At 42.8% G+C, this 19,577-nt stretch overlaps 1 protein-coding gene across 3 annotated transcripts in view; it reads right to left on the bottom strand.

Moving 5' to 3' along the window:
* Positions 1 to 19,577, bottom strand: part of LOC139557316 (plexin A3) — a 134,844-nt gene that overhangs the window by 43,159 nt on the left and 72,108 nt on the right. For 2 of the 3 annotated variants that reach the window (XM_071371957.1, XM_071371959.1), the window contains exons 5-9: positions 17,643 to 17,743; positions 11,831 to 11,954; positions 11,445 to 11,601; positions 10,508 to 10,607; positions 3,324 to 3,438 (exon numbers count right to left, since the gene is read on the bottom strand). In XM_071371957.1, the coding sequence (XP_071228058.1) occupies positions 3,324 to 3,438; positions 10,508 to 10,607; positions 11,445 to 11,601; positions 11,831 to 11,954; positions 17,643 to 17,743 (597 nt within the window). Of the gene's footprint in view, positions 1 to 3,323; positions 3,439 to 7,892; positions 8,698 to 10,507; positions 10,608 to 11,444; positions 11,602 to 11,830; positions 11,955 to 17,642; positions 17,744 to 19,577 lie in introns of those variants that run through there. The other variant, XM_071371960.1, reaches the window with a different exon arrangement.

Raw genomic sequence — 19,577 nt, 5'->3', positions numbered from 1 at the left:
TCTCTTTCTGTTTGTCTGTTTGGAGTGCCCCCGCTGTTTCTCTGAAGCACCTCTCCAACCCAAGGCCAACAAAGCCCTGGTAGCACATTGGAGAACAGGGCTGCAGATGAGACACGCTCCACCGACACAATCACACACATGCATATGCAAACAGAGAGATAGACACACTAGAGGGCTACATTCCTGCGGGACCTGCATGTCCCGACAAAGATCATTGCTTCATGGTCTGTATTTTTTGACCTGCGGTTGGGAGCGGGCAGTCAAACAGACAGCTTCGGGATTAAAATATTTGTGTTGTCCCGCAAATCATTTGGAAACGGTTGTCTTTCTGCTTTGTATGCGCTAGCCTAGGCCAGGAAGGGCAACTCCAGTCCTCTGGGTCTGATTGGTGTCACACTTTTGCCCCAGCCCCAGCTAACACACCTGACTCCAATAATCAACTAATCATGATCTTCACTTTAGAGTGTGATTAGTTTAATCAACTGTGTTTGCTAGGGATGGGGGAAATGTGTGACACCACTCCAGGCCCCCGAGGACTGGAGTTACCCATCCCTGGCATACCTCTTGTATTAAAAACACATCTTTGTTGCATTATTCACACACTCAGAATTCGCTGCTTCAAGTTAGTAGCCTACCTCTCCTCTCCTAGTTGGGCGTGCGAGATCAAGTGTGCCTACTATATGTGTAGTCTACAGGTTCAGTAGCCATACGTGGTGCGCGTGTGGTCTCAATTCAATAGAGCAGGCTATAGCCTATGCATGGACGGAGAAGAACGGGGCAGTTAGCTATCCAAGGAAATGTACTTCACAAATATGATTAGCCTCTAGTTTACTATATTGTCTAGAAATAAATATTGGTCAACCATATTTGTCTCCGTCTGAAAATCGTCCCTCCCCTAAAAGGTAGGCTATAAAACGTAGCTCACGAGAAAGTGTCTCGAACTCTTCTCTCTAGAAACTATGTCTAGCCTATTGGCTGATATTGCCCAGTAATACAGATAGCCTATATAATGGGCCATGTGAGAACCTCTGCTAATTTAACATTTTCTTTGGTTATTTATGCACATTTTGATATTGCCGCGACCATGGCTGGCAAGTGAGCTGTGTCACATTCACCTAAAATAACATTGGATATATAACGTGGGAAATAATGTGGGACTGCGGTTGGTTCCGGAACCAGTTCTTGCGGTAGCGAGTGGGAGTCAGACAGAAAGTCAGCGGGTGTGGGCAGGTGTGGTATGAAAAGCCGCTGGTGGGAGCGGGTTGAATAAATCAGTCCCACACAGACCTCTAACACACACATATATGCACACAGAGACAGAGATAGACACAGACACGTGCACGCACACAGATCCACACACTAATATCTAAAACTTGAAACCTGAACAACTGACATTGACCACTGGACAGAAATACAATCCGTTGAATAGACCACTGTGCTAAGTACAAAAAACGCACTCTGGCAGCCGGCCTACGTCAAAATAGATTTCCCCCTCTGCTTTACTTTACAGCAAATGACAGTGAACTTGTTTAATCACAACATACCAGTCCAAGCCTACTTCTAAAATCCTCTTATGATATGTGTGCTCGTTTGTGAATCACCCTCTCTTTCTCTGTGGGTGTGGAGGAAGAGGAGACAATACTGACCTGCTTCTCCACCATATTCCCCCTCCAGTATCAACAGTGCATGAGTCACTCTTTTTCGCTGAGTAATTCCTTTTTTTCCCGAGGGAGATAAGGAGATTGTCAATCGTGGTGCTGGGGGCAAGGAGGCTGGGGGAGGCAGTGACGGGCGGGCTGGCACATCCCTGCCGCCCTGCTGCTGGCTGCCTCTGTCTGATAAGCCTAGATAAGGCATCGCTTTGATGTTCAGTTAAGTGTCAAATTAAAATGTGCCAAAAGCCGAAGGGAGTGTGTTTCCACCCCCCTGTTACAAAGGGACGCGGCTCCTCTTTTCTCTTAACTTCTCTCCCCTACCCCCAGTCACCCCTGATCCATATTCTGAACAGAGATGGCTCTTCTTGTAAAGTAAGGTGGTTGTTAATTAGGGGATGTATTCTTATATGATGCTTGTATTAGTCTCCAACGTCTGTCAAATTACTGTTTCATCTTCTGTCTCCAATTCATTACGATTCATCCATTATGATTCTCCTGCTAAGAATACAGAATAATGAGGGCAATTTGCTTTATTCTGTTTGTTTCAACGTTCATTGCTAATCTATCAACATTTTGTGTTATCAATCATGTTTGAACAGAACATGGAAGTTTACAAGCTGGTAGAATCTTCTGTGAGAAGACAACAACAGCAGAGTGGGGCCTGTCTGCAACCCAGTCATATAAAGGGTGTTAAGGTTCTGTATGGCATCTCTTGCTGAAAAACAACCACCGCAATAAAGCTACAGTGTTAAGTCTGAGCCTCTCAATACCCTCCTTATATACTGCTGCCCTGGGATTCTCAGCTGGTCTGTGGCCCAGTCAAGTGTGTAATCAATGTGTTCTGAGACACTGAGAAAGAGAGCGAGGGGGTAAGGATTGATGCAAAGCCATTATGAGATCCAGCCTTTTTTTTGCGCAATTACTCTGGTGTCACTCTCTGTCACAGTAAACCATAAAATGGCCTAGTTTGATGGTTTGACACTCTCAGGGGCATTGGGGAATGAGCAGAGGCATATAAACGATGTAGGTTTTTATATATAACATCAAATAAATACACATTGTTCCAGATATTATGACGTACAGCGGAAATAAAAAAACGTATTGTTAAACCACATCATAGCACATTAGTTTATTGTTAACCAAGAAGCTAGTGACCTTTCTGGTCAGTTCGCTAGTCAGCTCATGCTCTTCTTTCCTGCAATTTTGAGGGGAATACTACAACCCATCTTAAAGTGCCTGCATGTAAACGAAGGAAATTACATTTGCTTTGAAAAGATGGGCGAACAAAACTTCTATGGTTCAATATGACAAAGAATGCCAAGTTTACGACTGAATTGGACTTTAAGACCACTCCAGCAAGTTAGTTCCCAAACAGTGCCGACAATGTGTCCCGGTCGTAGTGAATGCTCCGATTGTGTGGATCACACACACAACATTGGGACCAGTGTGTTAGACTATGGGGTCAGCCAGACCTAGGTTCACAGGACCATGACCAGGTTGGATTCTCCACGGGCTGTAAAGGGCCACAGCGCTGAGGTCATATGAATAATAAAAGCAGACAGGCAGCTCCATGGACAGCCTTCCTGTCACCCCGGGGGCCTCATCCTGTGTTCAGTCTGCTGTAAGATGCCATTCATTAGTGTCTGTTTGGGGAGTATAGTCTCTTACCTCCACGCTGCTGACGCGTCCCTCCTGGAAGGAGCACTCAGCCAGGTTGTTGGTGCAGATGTGGCGGTATTTACACCAGTTGCAGGGGAAGGGGCTGCTCACACAGGAGGTGCACCTGTGGAGAGAAGGGGGAGAGGGTGAACTCTCAGATTTAACAGCCTGACTTTGACTAAAGAGATCTACTGTCTGTGTGGATGAGAAGGGCTGCCTACAGATCTCCTGGTCAATATGTCATCACCCTCTCTGGTAAGCCTGCAGGGCCAATGGGCTAGGCTAGCATCATATTCTAGCTGCCTTTCAATTAGAAGTTAGAAATGAATTACAGCATGAAAAGCTGTTTCATCTGCAATCAAAATGATGATTCCAATTAAATAATGCATCTAAGGACTATGAAATACCTGTGGACAACTGACAGTCCCACCATCAACAATAGGCAACACGGGTAAACGTCAGACTCTCAACGCATTGTAGGAGGACAGAATAAAAAATCAAGTGGTTTCCTTCCATGCTCGTTCCACTCTTACTCTGAGCCTTTCTGCGTTCCCCTCCGCCCCTCCTCCGCACTAAAGCCTATTGCATTCTGAGCACAAAAAGGTCTGCATGAGGAGAGGAACATCCACTTTGTCCCATACTAATCATAGCCTTCCTCTGGAGGCACGGTTCAAATCCCCTTTGGAGGGTACTCAGCAGTCTGCTCACACTGACTCCTTAGCTACACTGCACTGTATAATCTCCAGGCTGACTGCTGCCTCCCTGTCGGTGTGGGGGATATCGGAAAGCATTTTGCAGGCAAGCCACATTTCATATACACCTGGAAATAATACCAAAACATTTTCAATACGGCGGACTGGCTACTTGTCGACCATGTTAATACCGCATTTGAGTCAGTGTATTCGTAGAGATTTACAATGCCTGCTCCACACATATCGTATACCTCAGCAGCCCTGACTCTTGTAAAGGGAATGAAAATGCCTGCTTTAACATGAGAACAATGAGTGCCAGTGGCTGTAGGCTGGTGCAGTGCTGCCTTCCACTGCAGAGGGAGGGGATTTGTTGTAAATACTGTGTGCAGATCAGCATGTCTTGACTGAAATATGCAATATGCTGCGTCAGGGGTATAAACTCCATCAATTCACTTTGGTCTAATTTCAGTGAAGCCTGAGAAACACAGCATAGCCAAAACTTGACACACTGATGAAGTGAGTTTCCTCCCTAACATCATTGCTTGGAAGTGGATTCAGTAGCCTATCGGAGTGGTGTTTCTGGAAACTGGTCAAATCAAATGTTATTAATCACATGCTTCGTAAACAATAGGTATAGACTAAAAGTGAATGCGTACTTACGGGCCCTTCCCAACAATGCAGAGAAAGAAAATAGATAAATAATAGAAAAGTAATAACACATAATTGTCACGCCCTGACCGTAGAGAGCTTTTTATGTCTCTATTTTGGTTTGGTTAGGGTGTGATTTGGGTGGGCATTCTATGTTCATTTTCTATGTTTTGTATTACTTTGTGTTTGGCCGGGTGTGGTTCTCAATCAGAGGCAGCTATCGTTGTCTCTGATTGAGAACCATACTTAGGTCGCTTTTCCCCACCGATGCTTTGTGGGTAGTTATTTTCTGTTTAGTGTTTTGCACCTTACAGGACCGTTTCGGTTTCATTTATTCTCTTGTTATTTTGTTATAGTGTTCTGTTCTAATAAAAAACATGAACACTTACCACGCTGCGCTTTGGTCCACACCTTCTTCAACAGACGACCGTTACAATAATAATACAAGTAATAATAAATACACAATGAGTAACGATAACTTGGATATATACACGGAGTACCAGTACCAAGTCGATGTGCAGGGGTATGAGGTAATTGAGGTAGATATGTACATATAACTAGGACTATAGTACAGTTGAAGTCGGAAGTTTACATACACCTTAGCTAAATACATTTAAACTCAGTTTTTCGCAATTCCTGAGATCTAATCCTAGTAAAAATTCCCTGTCTTATGTCAGTTAGGATCACCACTTTATTTTAAGAATGTGAATAATAGTTGAGAGAATGAAGATGATTGAGAGAATGCCAAGAGTGTGCAAAACTGTCATCAAGGCAAAGGGTGGCTACTTTGAAGAATCTCAAATATGAAATGTATTTTGATTTGTTTAACATTTTTTTTAGTTACTACATGATTGCATATGTGTTATTTTAGAGTTTTGATGTCTTCACTATTATTCTATAATGTAGAAAATAGTAAATAAAAATAAATAAAAAAATACTTGAATGAGTAGGTGTGTCCAAACTTTTGACAGGTACTGTATATCTCTGAACTTTTATCTCCATATGAGCCAGGACGCAGCCTGAGACCCTCTGGCAGACCATTCCAAAGTCTAGTTTGAAAACTAAAGCAGACCGGGCATTTGCCATTAGGGCCCCTAGACCTTGGAATGATCTGCCAGAGGAGATCAGGCTTGCAGGTTCAGTGCCTCTTTTTAAATCCCTACTGAAGACATACTATTATAAAAATACTTGATTTCACTGTAAGATTTTAATTAGCTGTCATGTTTCTTTCTCCTTCCTTCTGTCTTGTTTCTTTGTTAGTACCTTTATTTTATTTGATCATTTTATGATGTGAAGCACTTTGTTACTTGTATTGAAAAGCGCTATACAAATAAATGTGTTATTATTATTATTATTGGAATGCCTGTGGAAAATATGACTGACAGGTAAATAATGGAGATAGGAAGGGGAGAACTGAGAGGTGTTGCAGGGGAGACAAGAGAGAGAGCCTTAAAAGGTGTTCCAGAGATGTAATAATTTCTTACCTTCCAGTCAGACAATAAGAAGCTTTTGTGCTTAAATGCCTAAAATGGCAGGGGGAGATACGGTGAAAGTATATAATCAGTCAGAGCTTCAGAGCAAGCTAACTTCCCTTTCACAGGTGATCATTATCCCTGAGGATGCAAGAAGGGAAGGAGCTCTTACAAAATTGCGGGAGAAGAAAATGGGAGCCAACGTGGCAGGGCTGGGGTGAGTGAGTGCTGTCCACCAGCAACACCAGAGGGGGAAACAATTCAAGGGCTAAATGTTCCCACAGGGTTTTTGTGAAAACAGGAAATCTGGCTTGGCTTCAGGCAGATTGCTCTGGCAAGGTAGGCCTCTGCCGCGGTTGCCATGGCAACTGGCGAGCCCTGCATGGATTATGTTACCCTGCTTCCTTACACTAGAGAATTGATCGTTGTGTATGTATTCTGCCAGCCGACAAGGCAATTTTATTCTCTGACAAGAAAACGCATTCATTTAATAATAATAATAAGTAGAGCGCTTTTCATTTACAGACGTAAATAACCAAGCTCTTTACATTGAGAGCAACCATTAAAATAAAAATTAAAAGGGCTCTACAAATAAAAGGGCTAAAAAACATTAAGCGAGAAATTAACAGATAGCTAGCGGTCTAGTACTATACAAGACACAGTAAAGGAGGAAACAAGGTCAAAACAATAGAACTCGACACTAACGTACAAGACCAACGACAGACACCCCAACAGAGATCACATTAAGTGAAAGCCAGTTTGAAAAAATGTTTCTTAATCTCAAACTTAAAGGCAGTGGTGGTCTGGGGCATGCGGAAGGTGGGACGGAGCTCGTTCCAGAGCCGGCGTTCGAGACAGCAGATAGCTCGGTCACCCATTGTTTTTAGGCGTGTCTTTGGGACTGCAAGGAGTCTTTGATCATTTGACCGGAGTGAACGTGAGGACTGTTAAGGGCTGAGAAGCTCACTGAGGTATTGGGGACCAGAGGCATTTTTGAGGAATAACAGGACGATTTTGAAGTTGATTTTGAATTGGATGGGTAGCCAGTGCAGAGAGGCTAGAATTGGGGTGTGATGTGGGTTCTTGTGAGGACCCTGGCAGTTCTGTTCTGCACAAGCTGCAGCCTGTGGATGCCTTTTGAAGGGAGACCACCAAGGAAGGCATTGCAGTAATCGAGTCGGGAGGTGACAAGGCAGTTGACCAGCTTTTTCAGATCAGATTTGGAGAGAACAGGACAGAGCCGGGTGATGTTTCTCAGGTAAAATTGTTTTTTGCAGACGGATTTTATGGGGTCGGAGAAAGTGAGGGAGGGGTCCAGTAACACTCCAAGGTTGGAGACGGAGGAGGACAGTTGGATGGAGTGGCCGCCAAGGTGATGGTATTGGTTTTGGTGATGGGGAGTGCCGATGAGGATTGCTTGTATTGTTGAGTTGTAGGTGGTTGTTTGACATCCAGGTTTTGATGTCATCCGGACTGCTGGTGAGGGTGTGTATGAAAGAGAGGGAGTCTGGAGTTGTTTTTATGTAGATCTGTGTGTCGTCAGCATAGCAGTGGAAGTGGATGGTGTGTTTCCTGATTAGGAGACTAAGGGGAGCATGTAGATGATTAATAGAATGGGGTCTAAGACGGAGCCTTGAGTGACGCCACAGGTGATCGTGGTGGGTTCTGACTTGGCATTTCCTTAGCCGCAAACAAATTATAGTAAGCATGTTTGGATGTGATGATGTCACGGCCGTCGTCTAGGTGGAAATGACCGGACCAAGGTGCAGCGTGGTGAGCGTACATTTTATTTTATTTAGAATGTCGCCAACAAAACAAGAAACAAAGAAATGACCGTGAAGCTTACGAGGGCTATAGTGCCACTAACAAAGTCAACTACCCACAAACACCAAAGGAAAAAAGGCTGCCTAAGTATGATTCCCAATCAGAGACAACGATAGACAGCTGTCCCTGATTGAGAACCATACCCGGCCAAAACATAGAAATACAAAACATAGAAATAAAGAAACTAGAATGCCCACCCTAGTCACTCCCTGGCCTAACCAAAATAGAGAATAAAAACCTCTCTATGGCCAGGGCGTGACAGATGAAGACTGAGTTTGCCAGATTTTTCTATGTTAACGTATTAATCTTAAACTGTGAGGCATCATGTAAATTCAAAAACAATGGCAATATACACAATATTCAGTATGATACTGAGTGTCATACACTCCTCCATGTCAAAAAAAAGAACACTGACACTCACACCATCGACCCAGTGCTAACCGAGAGTCTTGTGCAGCTGAAGTGCAAATGCGCACATATGGCAGAAAAACGGTGCTGCTCCACAAACGAAGCAGAAGAAAGACGAGACCTCGGGCATGGAGCTCAGCACTTCACAGAAGCTGCAGCCAGCGAGAGGCTCTGAGAGAGGGGCTCCGACTGATCCTAGGAGAGATGCACAGTTCCATTGTTCTGCCTCAGCACAGATGTGGTCTGGAAGCCTGCCTGGCCCTGCCCTGCGTGAGGCTGCTGCTGCTGTTCCAGACCAGGACCATCTGAAATCATATTAGCCAGCAGCATCTGGCCAGCCTGTCCAGGACATTATCTGGTCATGTGTCCTGTGGTCGTATGATGGATAACAGCGACAAGGAGTATGGACATAGCAGTGGGACATCACTCTATGTGTATGGCATGATTGCCAGTTCTCATTGGTCTTGTCATTGTATTTATGTGTCTTCCTTGTATTTTTGCTTTCTAACATGACGAGTTTCTGAAAGTCCTTGTTGACAATAATGACAATAAACATAACTTTATACCATCTACAGCAGTGGTCACCAACCTTTTCTGAGTAAAGATCACTTTCGCAGTCAAAAAGCAAAGCCGAGATCTACCACTCAATTTGTTTTAAAACATGACTTGCATTTTTTTTACATTAACCTAATAAAAACAGTTATGTTGGAATGAGGTTTGTGCAGTAGGCAGGCCTAATACATTATCACAGCATATTGGCTAGATGTCAATATTGTTCTTCTCAGACCATATTATATTTCAGAACTTGAGCTTTGATGACAAAATAGAACAGTTGGTATAGCACCTGCGAGGCACAGCTGAGTATAAATTGAAATAATTCGCTTTTTTATTTTACTGGACTGATGGCACCTGCATTTGATGGTGATGGTGCTTTCAAGGCAACTGGAAACATGGAAAAAACTAGAGAAAATCATGACGTCAGTGACGTTCGGGGTCGGAAAGTCGGGGCTCTAGAAAGACGGCAAAGTTTTCGACTTGGAATTTCGAGTTGGATGACCATTCAAAGCAATTTTTCCCAGTCTAATCTAGTTTTTTCCCTAGTTTCCAAATGTCTTGAACGCACTGAAGTCGGAGATGTCGGTGTTATGAGTTCCCAGTTGTTTTGAACATGGCATTAGTCTCAGCGGAGGGAGGGAGAGAGCAGCAGAGGGCAAGCCTCTCACGGTCCCTGCTCTCTCCATTATTTTCTCTGGTGAGACTGACCAGAGAGAGGGGACACAGTTGTCCACCTGATGGTGAAACTCGAGTCACACCGCATCCGCATCTGCCTCAAGCACAAATTCATGTTGTTCCTGTGACCAGAGAAACTGAAATATTCCTTGATATTAAAATAGACATAACGAGCTGCTCGTTAGGTGTTTTATGTTTTGTAATAGTGTTGAATAAAAACAGTGACAGTGCTGAATAAAACATTAAACCTGAGCTCACTCATAAAAACAGCAGCTCTTTGCTGTATTCTTTGACAGTCTCTCTGGTCATTGTTTTAAAAGTTATGAAATCTCAGGTAGGCTAGTATCAAACTTCTAAGCATGGTGATTTGAGCTATCCAATCGGCCAGCGCAGTAGGTGCACTCGATTTAGCCACAGATCTCCTGGTCCACCAGGTAGGCAGAGTTTGTCTTTTCAGACAAATGAAATGGTTACAAACTTTGCCTACCCGGTATGCAGGGCTTCTGAATCAAGTGTACCTACAGCCAACAGTGCAACACGAATAATACAAAAAAAGAACGCAAGCCTTTATCGTCTGCTTTTCTATAGAAATGTTTGGTAATCGACTAGAAATGCGATCGACCAGTTGGTGACCACTGACCTACAGTATTTTTTATACCATTATAAAAACAACTTGACATGGAGATAAATGAATGAAAAAACAGGTAACCTGTTACTTGTCAAGGCAGTTTCTCTGCCTGACGTGGCTACACAGTCCCATAGAAATCATAAGAGCTGGATAAGAGCGTCTGCTAAATGACTTAAATGTAAATGTAAATGTAAGTGACGGACTGACCCAATCAATATGTTACTTCACTGAAAGCTCCTCTGTCTCTCCTCTCCTCAGAGAGATGAGAGATCATAATAGATAGATACTTACGACTGGAGCACGCTGCAGTTGTAGAAGATGAAGTCAGTGGTGATGAACTTGTGGCCTGTCTCCTTGGACTTCAGGAAGAACTTGACCACTCGCTTGTCACCTGAAATGACAAAAGACCCACAGTAAGCCAAACAGCCTAGAAGCTCGGAAACAATTATCCGTCCGTCTGAGATCCCATACCCCCAGGAAAATATTCTTCTTCTAAGCAAATTAAATAATGTGGATTTGTATAAAAATGTCTAATTGCTCCTGCCTTTTATCTAACATTTCTATCACCAAGAGAAGTGCACTTATGGTCCAAAACAGGAACCCATGAACAGATGTACTATTTCATTTGAAGTAAAAGCCGCATCTCAACTAGCTCAATTATACCTGTAGGCCTGACTTCAAGATAATTGGCAAAGCATTTCTAGTGGACTTTAAATAATTGCCGTTAATGGAACAAAACACGAGCTACTGCACTTTTCAGGTTCCCATCAGTCCATCCAGCAAGAGGATTCAGTTGTTTTTCAAATGTTTTCGGAAAACACATTAAGGCCCATGTCCACAAGGCTCAGAAAAACCAAAACACTGTGTACGTCAGACACATTACAGCAGTCTGCACAAAAAGCAAATATGATACAACCCACTGAAGTGTATTCAAATGTATAGATAATATCATACACAAAAAGTATGGCTATAGTGATAAATATGATCATCAGAAAATAACAACATTATTATTCAATGGACAACCTTTGAACGTGGTCCTCTGTATCTCAGTTGGTAGAGCATGGCGCTTGTAAATGCCCGCATAGTGGGTTTGATTCCCGTGACCACCCATATGTAAAATGTATGGACACATGACTGTAAGTCGCATTGGATAAAAGCATCTGCTAAATGGTTTATATTATTAGTATTATTACTATAGAGTTATAGTGGTATCTGATAGAAGCTTTACCGTATCCCTGTGCGAGGGAGGGGACATCTCTGAGGGAGGGGGACATACAGAGGATCTGCCCCTTGGCCAGCACCTCCCCTGGGCTCTCTGTCAACTCCTCAAACACACACGTCACCCCGGCTGACAGGCTGGGCACGTTTACCACTTTCACACTCAGCTGGAGGGAGGAGGGGGGAGAGAGACGGGAGAGAAGCATATCAGGTGACAGGTGGAGTCGTCCCTGCGCGTATCCTTGCATCTCAGTGAAGGTTAGACTAACACCAGAAATCTTTAATGACAGCTTAATGAGCCAACTCCATATTGGTCATGTTGGGATTAGCTAGCGTCGTGCTTTTCTCTGGTGTGAACATTTTTTATTTATTTATTTATTTACAGCCTGTAATTACCTGGGTGGAAGTAGAGGTCACAGATATGTTGTTAGGTGTGACACTAATGTCCACACACTGGTCCAGCTCTGTGTTGAAATGCTGCGGCTCGGCCCACTTCTCACAGGCCTCCTGTCTGGAACACCTGGGAGGAAACACAATGAGGTTAGGGGTCAATAATGATCACAACATTACATGCTGTACTACTCCTAATATGACACTCAGCTCAATGCAGTACACAGCCCGCAGCCATATTACTGGGTAAAAATCCATCCACTCCATTGTCCAACAGAGCACCGGGAGTCTGGCACAAACTTGTAACCTCTGGAATAAGATTTAGGTGTAACAAATGACTGAGGTGGTTTAAGTGGGCAGGTCAGGTATGAGCAGCATAAAAATTATACCAGTGTATGGACTAAGGTAGGGCTAAGATGGCACCAATGGATGGCGCCTCGCTTCGAGCTCCTACAAAACATGGCAGGTTTCTACTTTTTCTTCACACCTGCATTGTTGGAGCTCGGAGCTTAAGTATTTCACTGTGTACTGCCAATACATCTTCAACCCAGTGCACGTGACTAAATAAACATCTAATCTACTCTAATCATGAACACACATTTAGGAAAATACATGGAAATAACACATTTTGAAATATTCTGAGCCAAGCATCACATCGCAAAAAACTTCAAAGATGTTTTTGTCACCAATTTCCCCATTGTCAGGTTAATGTTGCATAGCAGAAACTTTTATACTGCTAATTTACCTAATTTACCTGGTCTTGATGATTGGAACCAATTTTTTCATAAATCCCTATTGAAGCCAGAACAATGACAATTCAACCAAATGTTTTTTGTGACAAAAATATGATCAGGTTAATGTGGCACAGCAGCCGTTCTCTCTCTCGTTGCAGTTTTGTTTGAAGCCTGTTATTTTCTGCTGTGGAAGTGAATGTCCTATTTTTCTCCTTCCAGATTCTAAGGAGCAGCCGGATATTAAAACATTTATAACAGCAGCACATTTGTTAGACGTGGCGTTACTGTAAGTGCAGTTAAAAGTTTCACATGTTTAAGCTTGACAGCTGCACTGAAAGTGGCTGAGGATTATCCCCAATAAAAAACTCCTGCTTACGCACCAACCAGCCCTGTCCTTTTTACCATGTCCAATATGCCACTGGATTTTACTGCAGACGATTAGGGATTATTTCACATTGGGACAGACAGAGCAGAGCATGACAACACATAACACTATCTCACTACAATCTCCATTAACACCATGTCCAGAAACCATTAAATAAAATATTGTAATGTGATGAAACTGAAATATAGGGAAAAATAAACATCAAAATGAAATGAATGAAAATATAAACCGTTTTGTTCTGCCAATAAAATAAACTTGAAATGTGTCACATGCCTACTTATATTTCACAGGCTCATCAATGCGAGAAAGCAGAAGCAGCGAAGCACAAACTTGATTTGAAGGTTAGCATTCAACTTAAGCGCGTGATAAGCGTGTCTCCGGAAGGAAATGTATTTTATTTTCCTTTAGAGGAACATCTTCTTAAAGAATTAAGAAGCCGCTACAGTTGCCGGGCTGTTTTTTTTTTACCCAAGACGCAACACACCATAAATGATTTGTTTACTTCTAATTAAAGCCATATGTCTGGGGAAAGAATGGGGGTAGGCTTAATAAAAAATGCAGGGCCTAGCAGCAGACATGACTGCTCTCTGTAAAGTAAGTGAAACTGTGGTGCGTCTCCTCGCCAGCCAACAACAAACAATTCATATCACTGCGATTCTTCTGTTGCTTTGTCATTTCTTCTCATTCAGTTTCCAGGAATGAGGTTTAATTCAATTACAGTGCAGCCCTCTTCCTAGTGGAATGGCAGATATGTGATTTATGGTGAAACGTTGTCCCCCTGGGGTGGAGGTCCCTTCAGCTGCTTTCTTTCTCTCTCGCTCTAACAGCCCTGCAATGACGCCATGAGAAATCCAGGGGATCAGGGACCTGCATTAGTGACTATTCTTTGTGGGGACAAAATGGACTCAACACATCTTCAATTAGCAGGTGAGGAGTCCTCTGTAATATATGATCAAGTGAAATGGGGCTAGAAACTGTCAGAGGAGAATGTAGTGAGGCACTAAAGGCACTAGAGGGACATGGGTGAGAAACAGGAGATTGGGGGCTCACATTAACCCTAAGAGAAAGCCACGCGTTGAGCACATGGCTTCATTTAAACTTGAGAACAGGCTTTTTCTAAGGAATAAGCCCAGGAGAGTGGAGTAACTGATTTAGTCATTTATTTTGGCAGATAGGCTCCCTCCCTACATGCCCAATTCACCACTTCAGGTTACGTGAATTCTATTACCCTGCCCTCAAAGTCAAATGAATCCAAGGCCACATTCAAACCACATTATGACCTCTCGGTTCATTCTGACTCTAAAAGGCAAAGTTTCACCTTGTTCAAATGATTAATTGGACGGAGGAGATGAAATAAGCCTTTCATAACACATGTAAATCATCTACTAAAAATGTCATTACATAACTAAAATGGCAGTGTTGGGGTTAACTGGGAAGCATTGGGACACAGAGACAGGATCAATTGAGCACATTAATTGATATGGGGAGGGTGGGGGCCGTAACGGCCACTAAGGGTCTGGGTTAATTATCTATTTGACTTTGATTAGAGAGAAAGACAACACACGAGACAATCATGTCTGCTGAGGGGGCGAAACTATTGAAAGGGCAGTCACTTATCACAGGCTTTTTTCACTGTCCGTTTTACTATTAACCTTGAACCATGTTAATCTGAAACACCTTCTCTCAAAGACATCGGACAACATTTTCAGAATGTGCATTTGCTGTTCTGCAAAATGTTGGATAAAAGAAAGGCTATCTTCAAACAGTAAACATTGCAGATGTTCCATATTACATTAAAAGCAAAAGCATATGATATTTTCATGTAATAGTAGTTGCTCTCAATTATCCTCTAATTATAATAATACGCTGACAATCCCAGTCTTATTTAAACTAAGGCAGAGGTACCTTCACCATTCAGTGAGCACTTTACATTAATAACTGAACAGATACTGACATATGATGGTGTGCTGTCATTTCACGGTGTGCTTTCATCATTTATAGAACATTAATGAAGTCTCTTGAGTAGGGGAAGTTTCCACAAGATAAATGCCACATGAGACATCCTAACCAATGCCCCCCTCAACAGATAGAGTAGCAGAGAAATCACTAAATAAGCCTGATTTGAATCACACTGCAAATCCATCTTCCAGTTTCCTGTTGTTGCCATGGACACAGACCATTTCCCAGGGTGCATTTTTTTTTCTCCTCTACCCTGGCTCGACTAACATGATGGCTCGAGGCTAAAGAGCCCTGGAGGAATAGCAGACAAAGCAGAGACAACAAGTAAAAGAAAGGGAAGCAGGTCAAAGCTAGTCTCCCAAACAAGAGTGTTTTTGGCAGGGGGTGTTTTTGAACAGCCATCTCCCATGGCAACCCATCTTCCCAAGGGAAGGGGAGCTCTGGCAACACAGTTTAAGAATTAAGATTTAACAACCCCAAAATTTCACTGCATCGTTTTTCGGAGCATCACTCCAATACGTGTCATAACAGTAGCAAGACAGGTGATAAGTGCCTAGATAAATGTAGATATTTCAGATCAGAGGAGCACATGACAACCCCCACCACAGTTTTCATATGAAAACTCATCATACCACCTTCAAAAGCTTGAGGCAGTGCATTCAGATTGATAAGTGCCTTAAATGAGGTCTTGAGAGTTATGTCACACAGACGTACCAAAATAAAGCTCTCGATCCGTGAAATGAGAGCAAGGGTTGAATGGGGCCATTGCAGACATCTGTGTTAAACACTGAAATATACAGCTGAAATAGCTACCTCATGATCAAAAAAGCAATATCCCACAAAGGACTCAAAATAGAAAACCTCAAGACCAAAAAAAAAACTGCTTTAGAAAGTTCAGTATATTATTAGTTTCATTTTAGGACCTGTGACCGCATCGATTGGCCTAGAAAAAGTAATATCGAAGATATCGAAGAAACCACAATGAGTTTTAGTAGTCTGGTCAGAAATTCCCAAAATTAAAGACAATCTAAAGTTGAGCACCAAGTAAAGTGTGTGCTGTCTGAAAACGTGGCTCATTGACTGGGCTTGAATAGGAGATGCCCATTGTGGTCCATGGAAGCGAGTCATCCCAGTAATTTGAGTTACCTCCTGCACATGAATGAGCAGTCTGAGGTTGCCTGGCCTGGCCTGTACCCTGCTAGGAGGAACAAAGCCCTGCTCTCTGTTTCTCATGGGCCCCAACACTGTGAGACGACACAACTCAGACTCCACCGAGCATATGACCTGAGTGTGTCTGCTGTCCCACAGACTGAATGTGCCTGTCCCCCATCTCAATCTGACCCAATCAACTTCCCTTTGTTTCTCTGTTTGAGCATCATAGGGGTTCAAGTAGACAGACAGCCTGACAGACAGCACGTTGAAGCCACCTAAAGGAGCAGAACACGAGTGGATGGGAATAGAAGCGGATTGTGTCACACTGGGATGACGCTTCACCAGAAAGGAACAGAGGTTGGACGTATGAATCAGGCACAATTCAGCCATTCAATCTATTCATCACTTTGCTTGATCTCACACTAATTGCGCTGTGCAGTGGTTGTCACAAGTTCATGTAAAAAATGTTGGGGATATCGCATTAATATGCAAACAAATGTCACTTTCAAACTAGTTTGGAAAAATCTATGCTAATTATTACATCATCAGTCCGAAGATTGTTATCTTGATTAAAGTATGGATGGCAGGGAAAAATATAAAAGGACTGAATTATTATTATTATTATTTTCTTTAATTGGTCGTCATTGAGGTCTTCAGAAAGAAAAAAAAAGCATCTACCTCTGGACATTATCTAGATATGTAACACAGTGACAAAACCAGACCTTAGTGTGAGAAATGTAACATAATGAAACAGTTTCAGGACTTTCCCATGGCTTGCTATTTAAAAGACGTGCTTACATTTCTGGACCTTTCATTGAAATCCACTCAGGGGATTTCTGCTCTACTTTATTAGTGTTACTTTGTTTTTCCGTTAATCATATGTCAGAGAAACCCCCTCCATATTGTGGCCATTACACTCAATAAATGAAAGTGTACACTATGCAGCAGCCACACATGCTTCTCCCTTCGCAGGAATACCCTTCTCCCTGTAACTGAACACATCACTTTGTCATGACGTACCCAGTCAATTAATCTACAGTGGGACTGGAGGAAAAAATTTGCCTGATGACAAGTAAGGGAGTGAGAGAGGAGTGGCAGAGGACCAGTAATATTTAGACATTTCCTGAGCTCCTACTAGCTGCTGCCCAGGGGTCATCCCAGGGGTCAATAGGAAGGATCACATCTGGAGCAGCTGTCACCTGTCACCTGTCACTTCCTATGTGGAGCGGACTAGAGCAGGCCAGGTGGACTGGGTGACAGCAGGCAGCTTCCCACTAGTTGGGCTGAACCCCGGATCTCTTAGTGGTGCCATTAAAAGTCCATAATAAACTGGCTGTATTGCTGCTAGACTGTTACATTCCAACAGCATCTGGCCACCCTGATGTTGAACAGAGCCTCCATTATTCTCACTTTGATTGGTATCAAATGTCACCTTGGAAATCTGTGCAGCAGTTCTGGAATCAATCAATTCTGTTAAAGTTGGCATCAACTGAGGCAACTTGATCACACAAACCAACCAACCATTATTTCCCCCCCCCAATACATTCATCTACCCTTACAAGATATGAATGTAAAGTGATCCACTTACTTGTTGTGAAGAACACACCATCCACAGTGGGGGTCTCCAGAGCCCAGACAGGTCTTGCAGGTGGTGTACTGGCCACAGCTCTCCACAGGTAGCCTGCTCACCTGCAGAGCACAACAGAGCTTCAGCTTAGCATCTGATTCAACCCACACACACCCTCACAGGCTCACGCTAGCACACTAGCACTGTGCTTTTCACACATACAGGTTTTTTTTTTTAATGCGAAGAGAGTGTCAAACAAATCTAAATCCAAGCCATAACCGTGAATTTGTCACGATAGCATTAAGTTTACGTAAGATTTTCTGCTATGAAATAAAACAGAGTGAACATTTTATGCTCACAATTTTCATGGGTTTTGGGGCACATCCAAGCTTCACAGACAAAACAATTCCCCGACACGAGGTCTGAATCAATTTATTAAACTGTGGCTTTTGACACAGACGTCTCGGATGCTGAAAATCTTTTTTTAGTGTAAGAGATGATGTGGATGCATCAGACCAAAAAACTGTAAGCACTACACTACACTAGACTACACTAGACTACACTACTTTAAACTACACTGTATTTGGTTCAGTGACACCAGCTAAGCCTCCAGCCTCTGCAGTGATAGAGTGGGTCAATTCAACAGTGTTAGTAAACATTTCAAGCCTTTAAACGCTAGACGACTTATTCAACATACCACCCATGGCTAACTAAGAGTGACACAGTGCAGAGTCAGTGGAAAGAGTTTTTATTTTTATTTATTTATTTTATTTATTTAACCTTTATTTAACCAGGTAGGCAAATTGAGAACACGTTCTCATTTACAATTGCGACCTGGCCAAGATAAAGCAAAGCAGTTCGACACATACAACAACACATAGTTACACATGGAGTAAAACAAACATATAGTCAATAATACAGTGAAAAAAATAAGTCTATATACAATGTGAGCAAGTGAGGTGAGATAAGGGAGGTGAAGGCAAACAAATATATGTATAAATAAATAAAATATAAAAAGGCCATGGAGGCGAAGTGAGTACAACACAGCAAGTAAAATAAAAACTAAAAAACACTGGAATGGTTGGTTTGCAGTGGAAGAAAGTGCAAAGTAGAGACAGAAATAATGGGGTGCAAAGGAGCAAAATAAATTAATAAATAAATACAGTAGGTAAAGAGGTAGTTGTTTGGGCTAAATTGTAGATGGGTTATGTACAGGTGCAGTAATCTATGAGCTGCTCTGACAGCTGGTGCTTAAAGCTAGTGAGGGAGATAGGTGTTTCCAGTTTCAGAGATTTTTGTAGTTCGTTCCAGTCATTGGCAGCAGAGAACTGGAAGGAGAGGCGTCCAAAGGAAGAATTGGTTTTGGGGGTGACTAGAGAGATATACCTGCTGGAGCGCGTGCTACAGGTAGGTGCTGCTATGGTGACCAGCGAGCTGAGATAAGGGGGGACTTTACCTAGCAGGGTCTTGTAGATGACCTGGAACCAGTGAGTTTGGCGACGAGTATGAAGCGATGGCCAGCCAACGAGAGTGTACAGGTCGCAGTGGTGGGTAGTATATGGGGCTTTGGTGACAAAACGGATGGCACTGTGATAGACTGCATCCAATTTATTGAGTAGGGTTTTGGAGGCTATTTTGTAAATGACATCACCGAAGTCGAGGATTGGTAGGATGGTCAGTTTTACAAGGGTATGTTTGGCAGCATGAGTAAAGGATGCTTTGTTGCGGAATAGGAAGCCAATTCTAGATTTGACTTTGGATTGGAGATGTTTGATGTGGGTCTGGAAGGAGAGTTTACAGTCTAACCAGACACCTAGGTATTTGTAGTTGTCCACATATTCTAAGTCAGAGCCGTCCAAAGTAGTGATGTTGGACAGGCGGGCAGGAGCAGGCAGCGATCGGTTGAAGAGCATGCATTTGGTTTTACTTGTATTTAAGAGCAGTTGGAGGCCACGG

Source organism: Salvelinus alpinus, chromosome 28 (assembly GCF_045679555.1).
Source record: "Salvelinus alpinus chromosome 28, SLU_Salpinus.1, whole genome shotgun sequence".
NCBI classification, from domain to species: domain Eukaryota; kingdom Metazoa; phylum Chordata; class Actinopteri; order Salmoniformes; family Salmonidae; genus Salvelinus; species Salvelinus alpinus.
The sequence above is the reverse complement of the archived record's forward strand: the minus strand, read 5'-3'. Positions and strand labels throughout refer to the sequence as shown.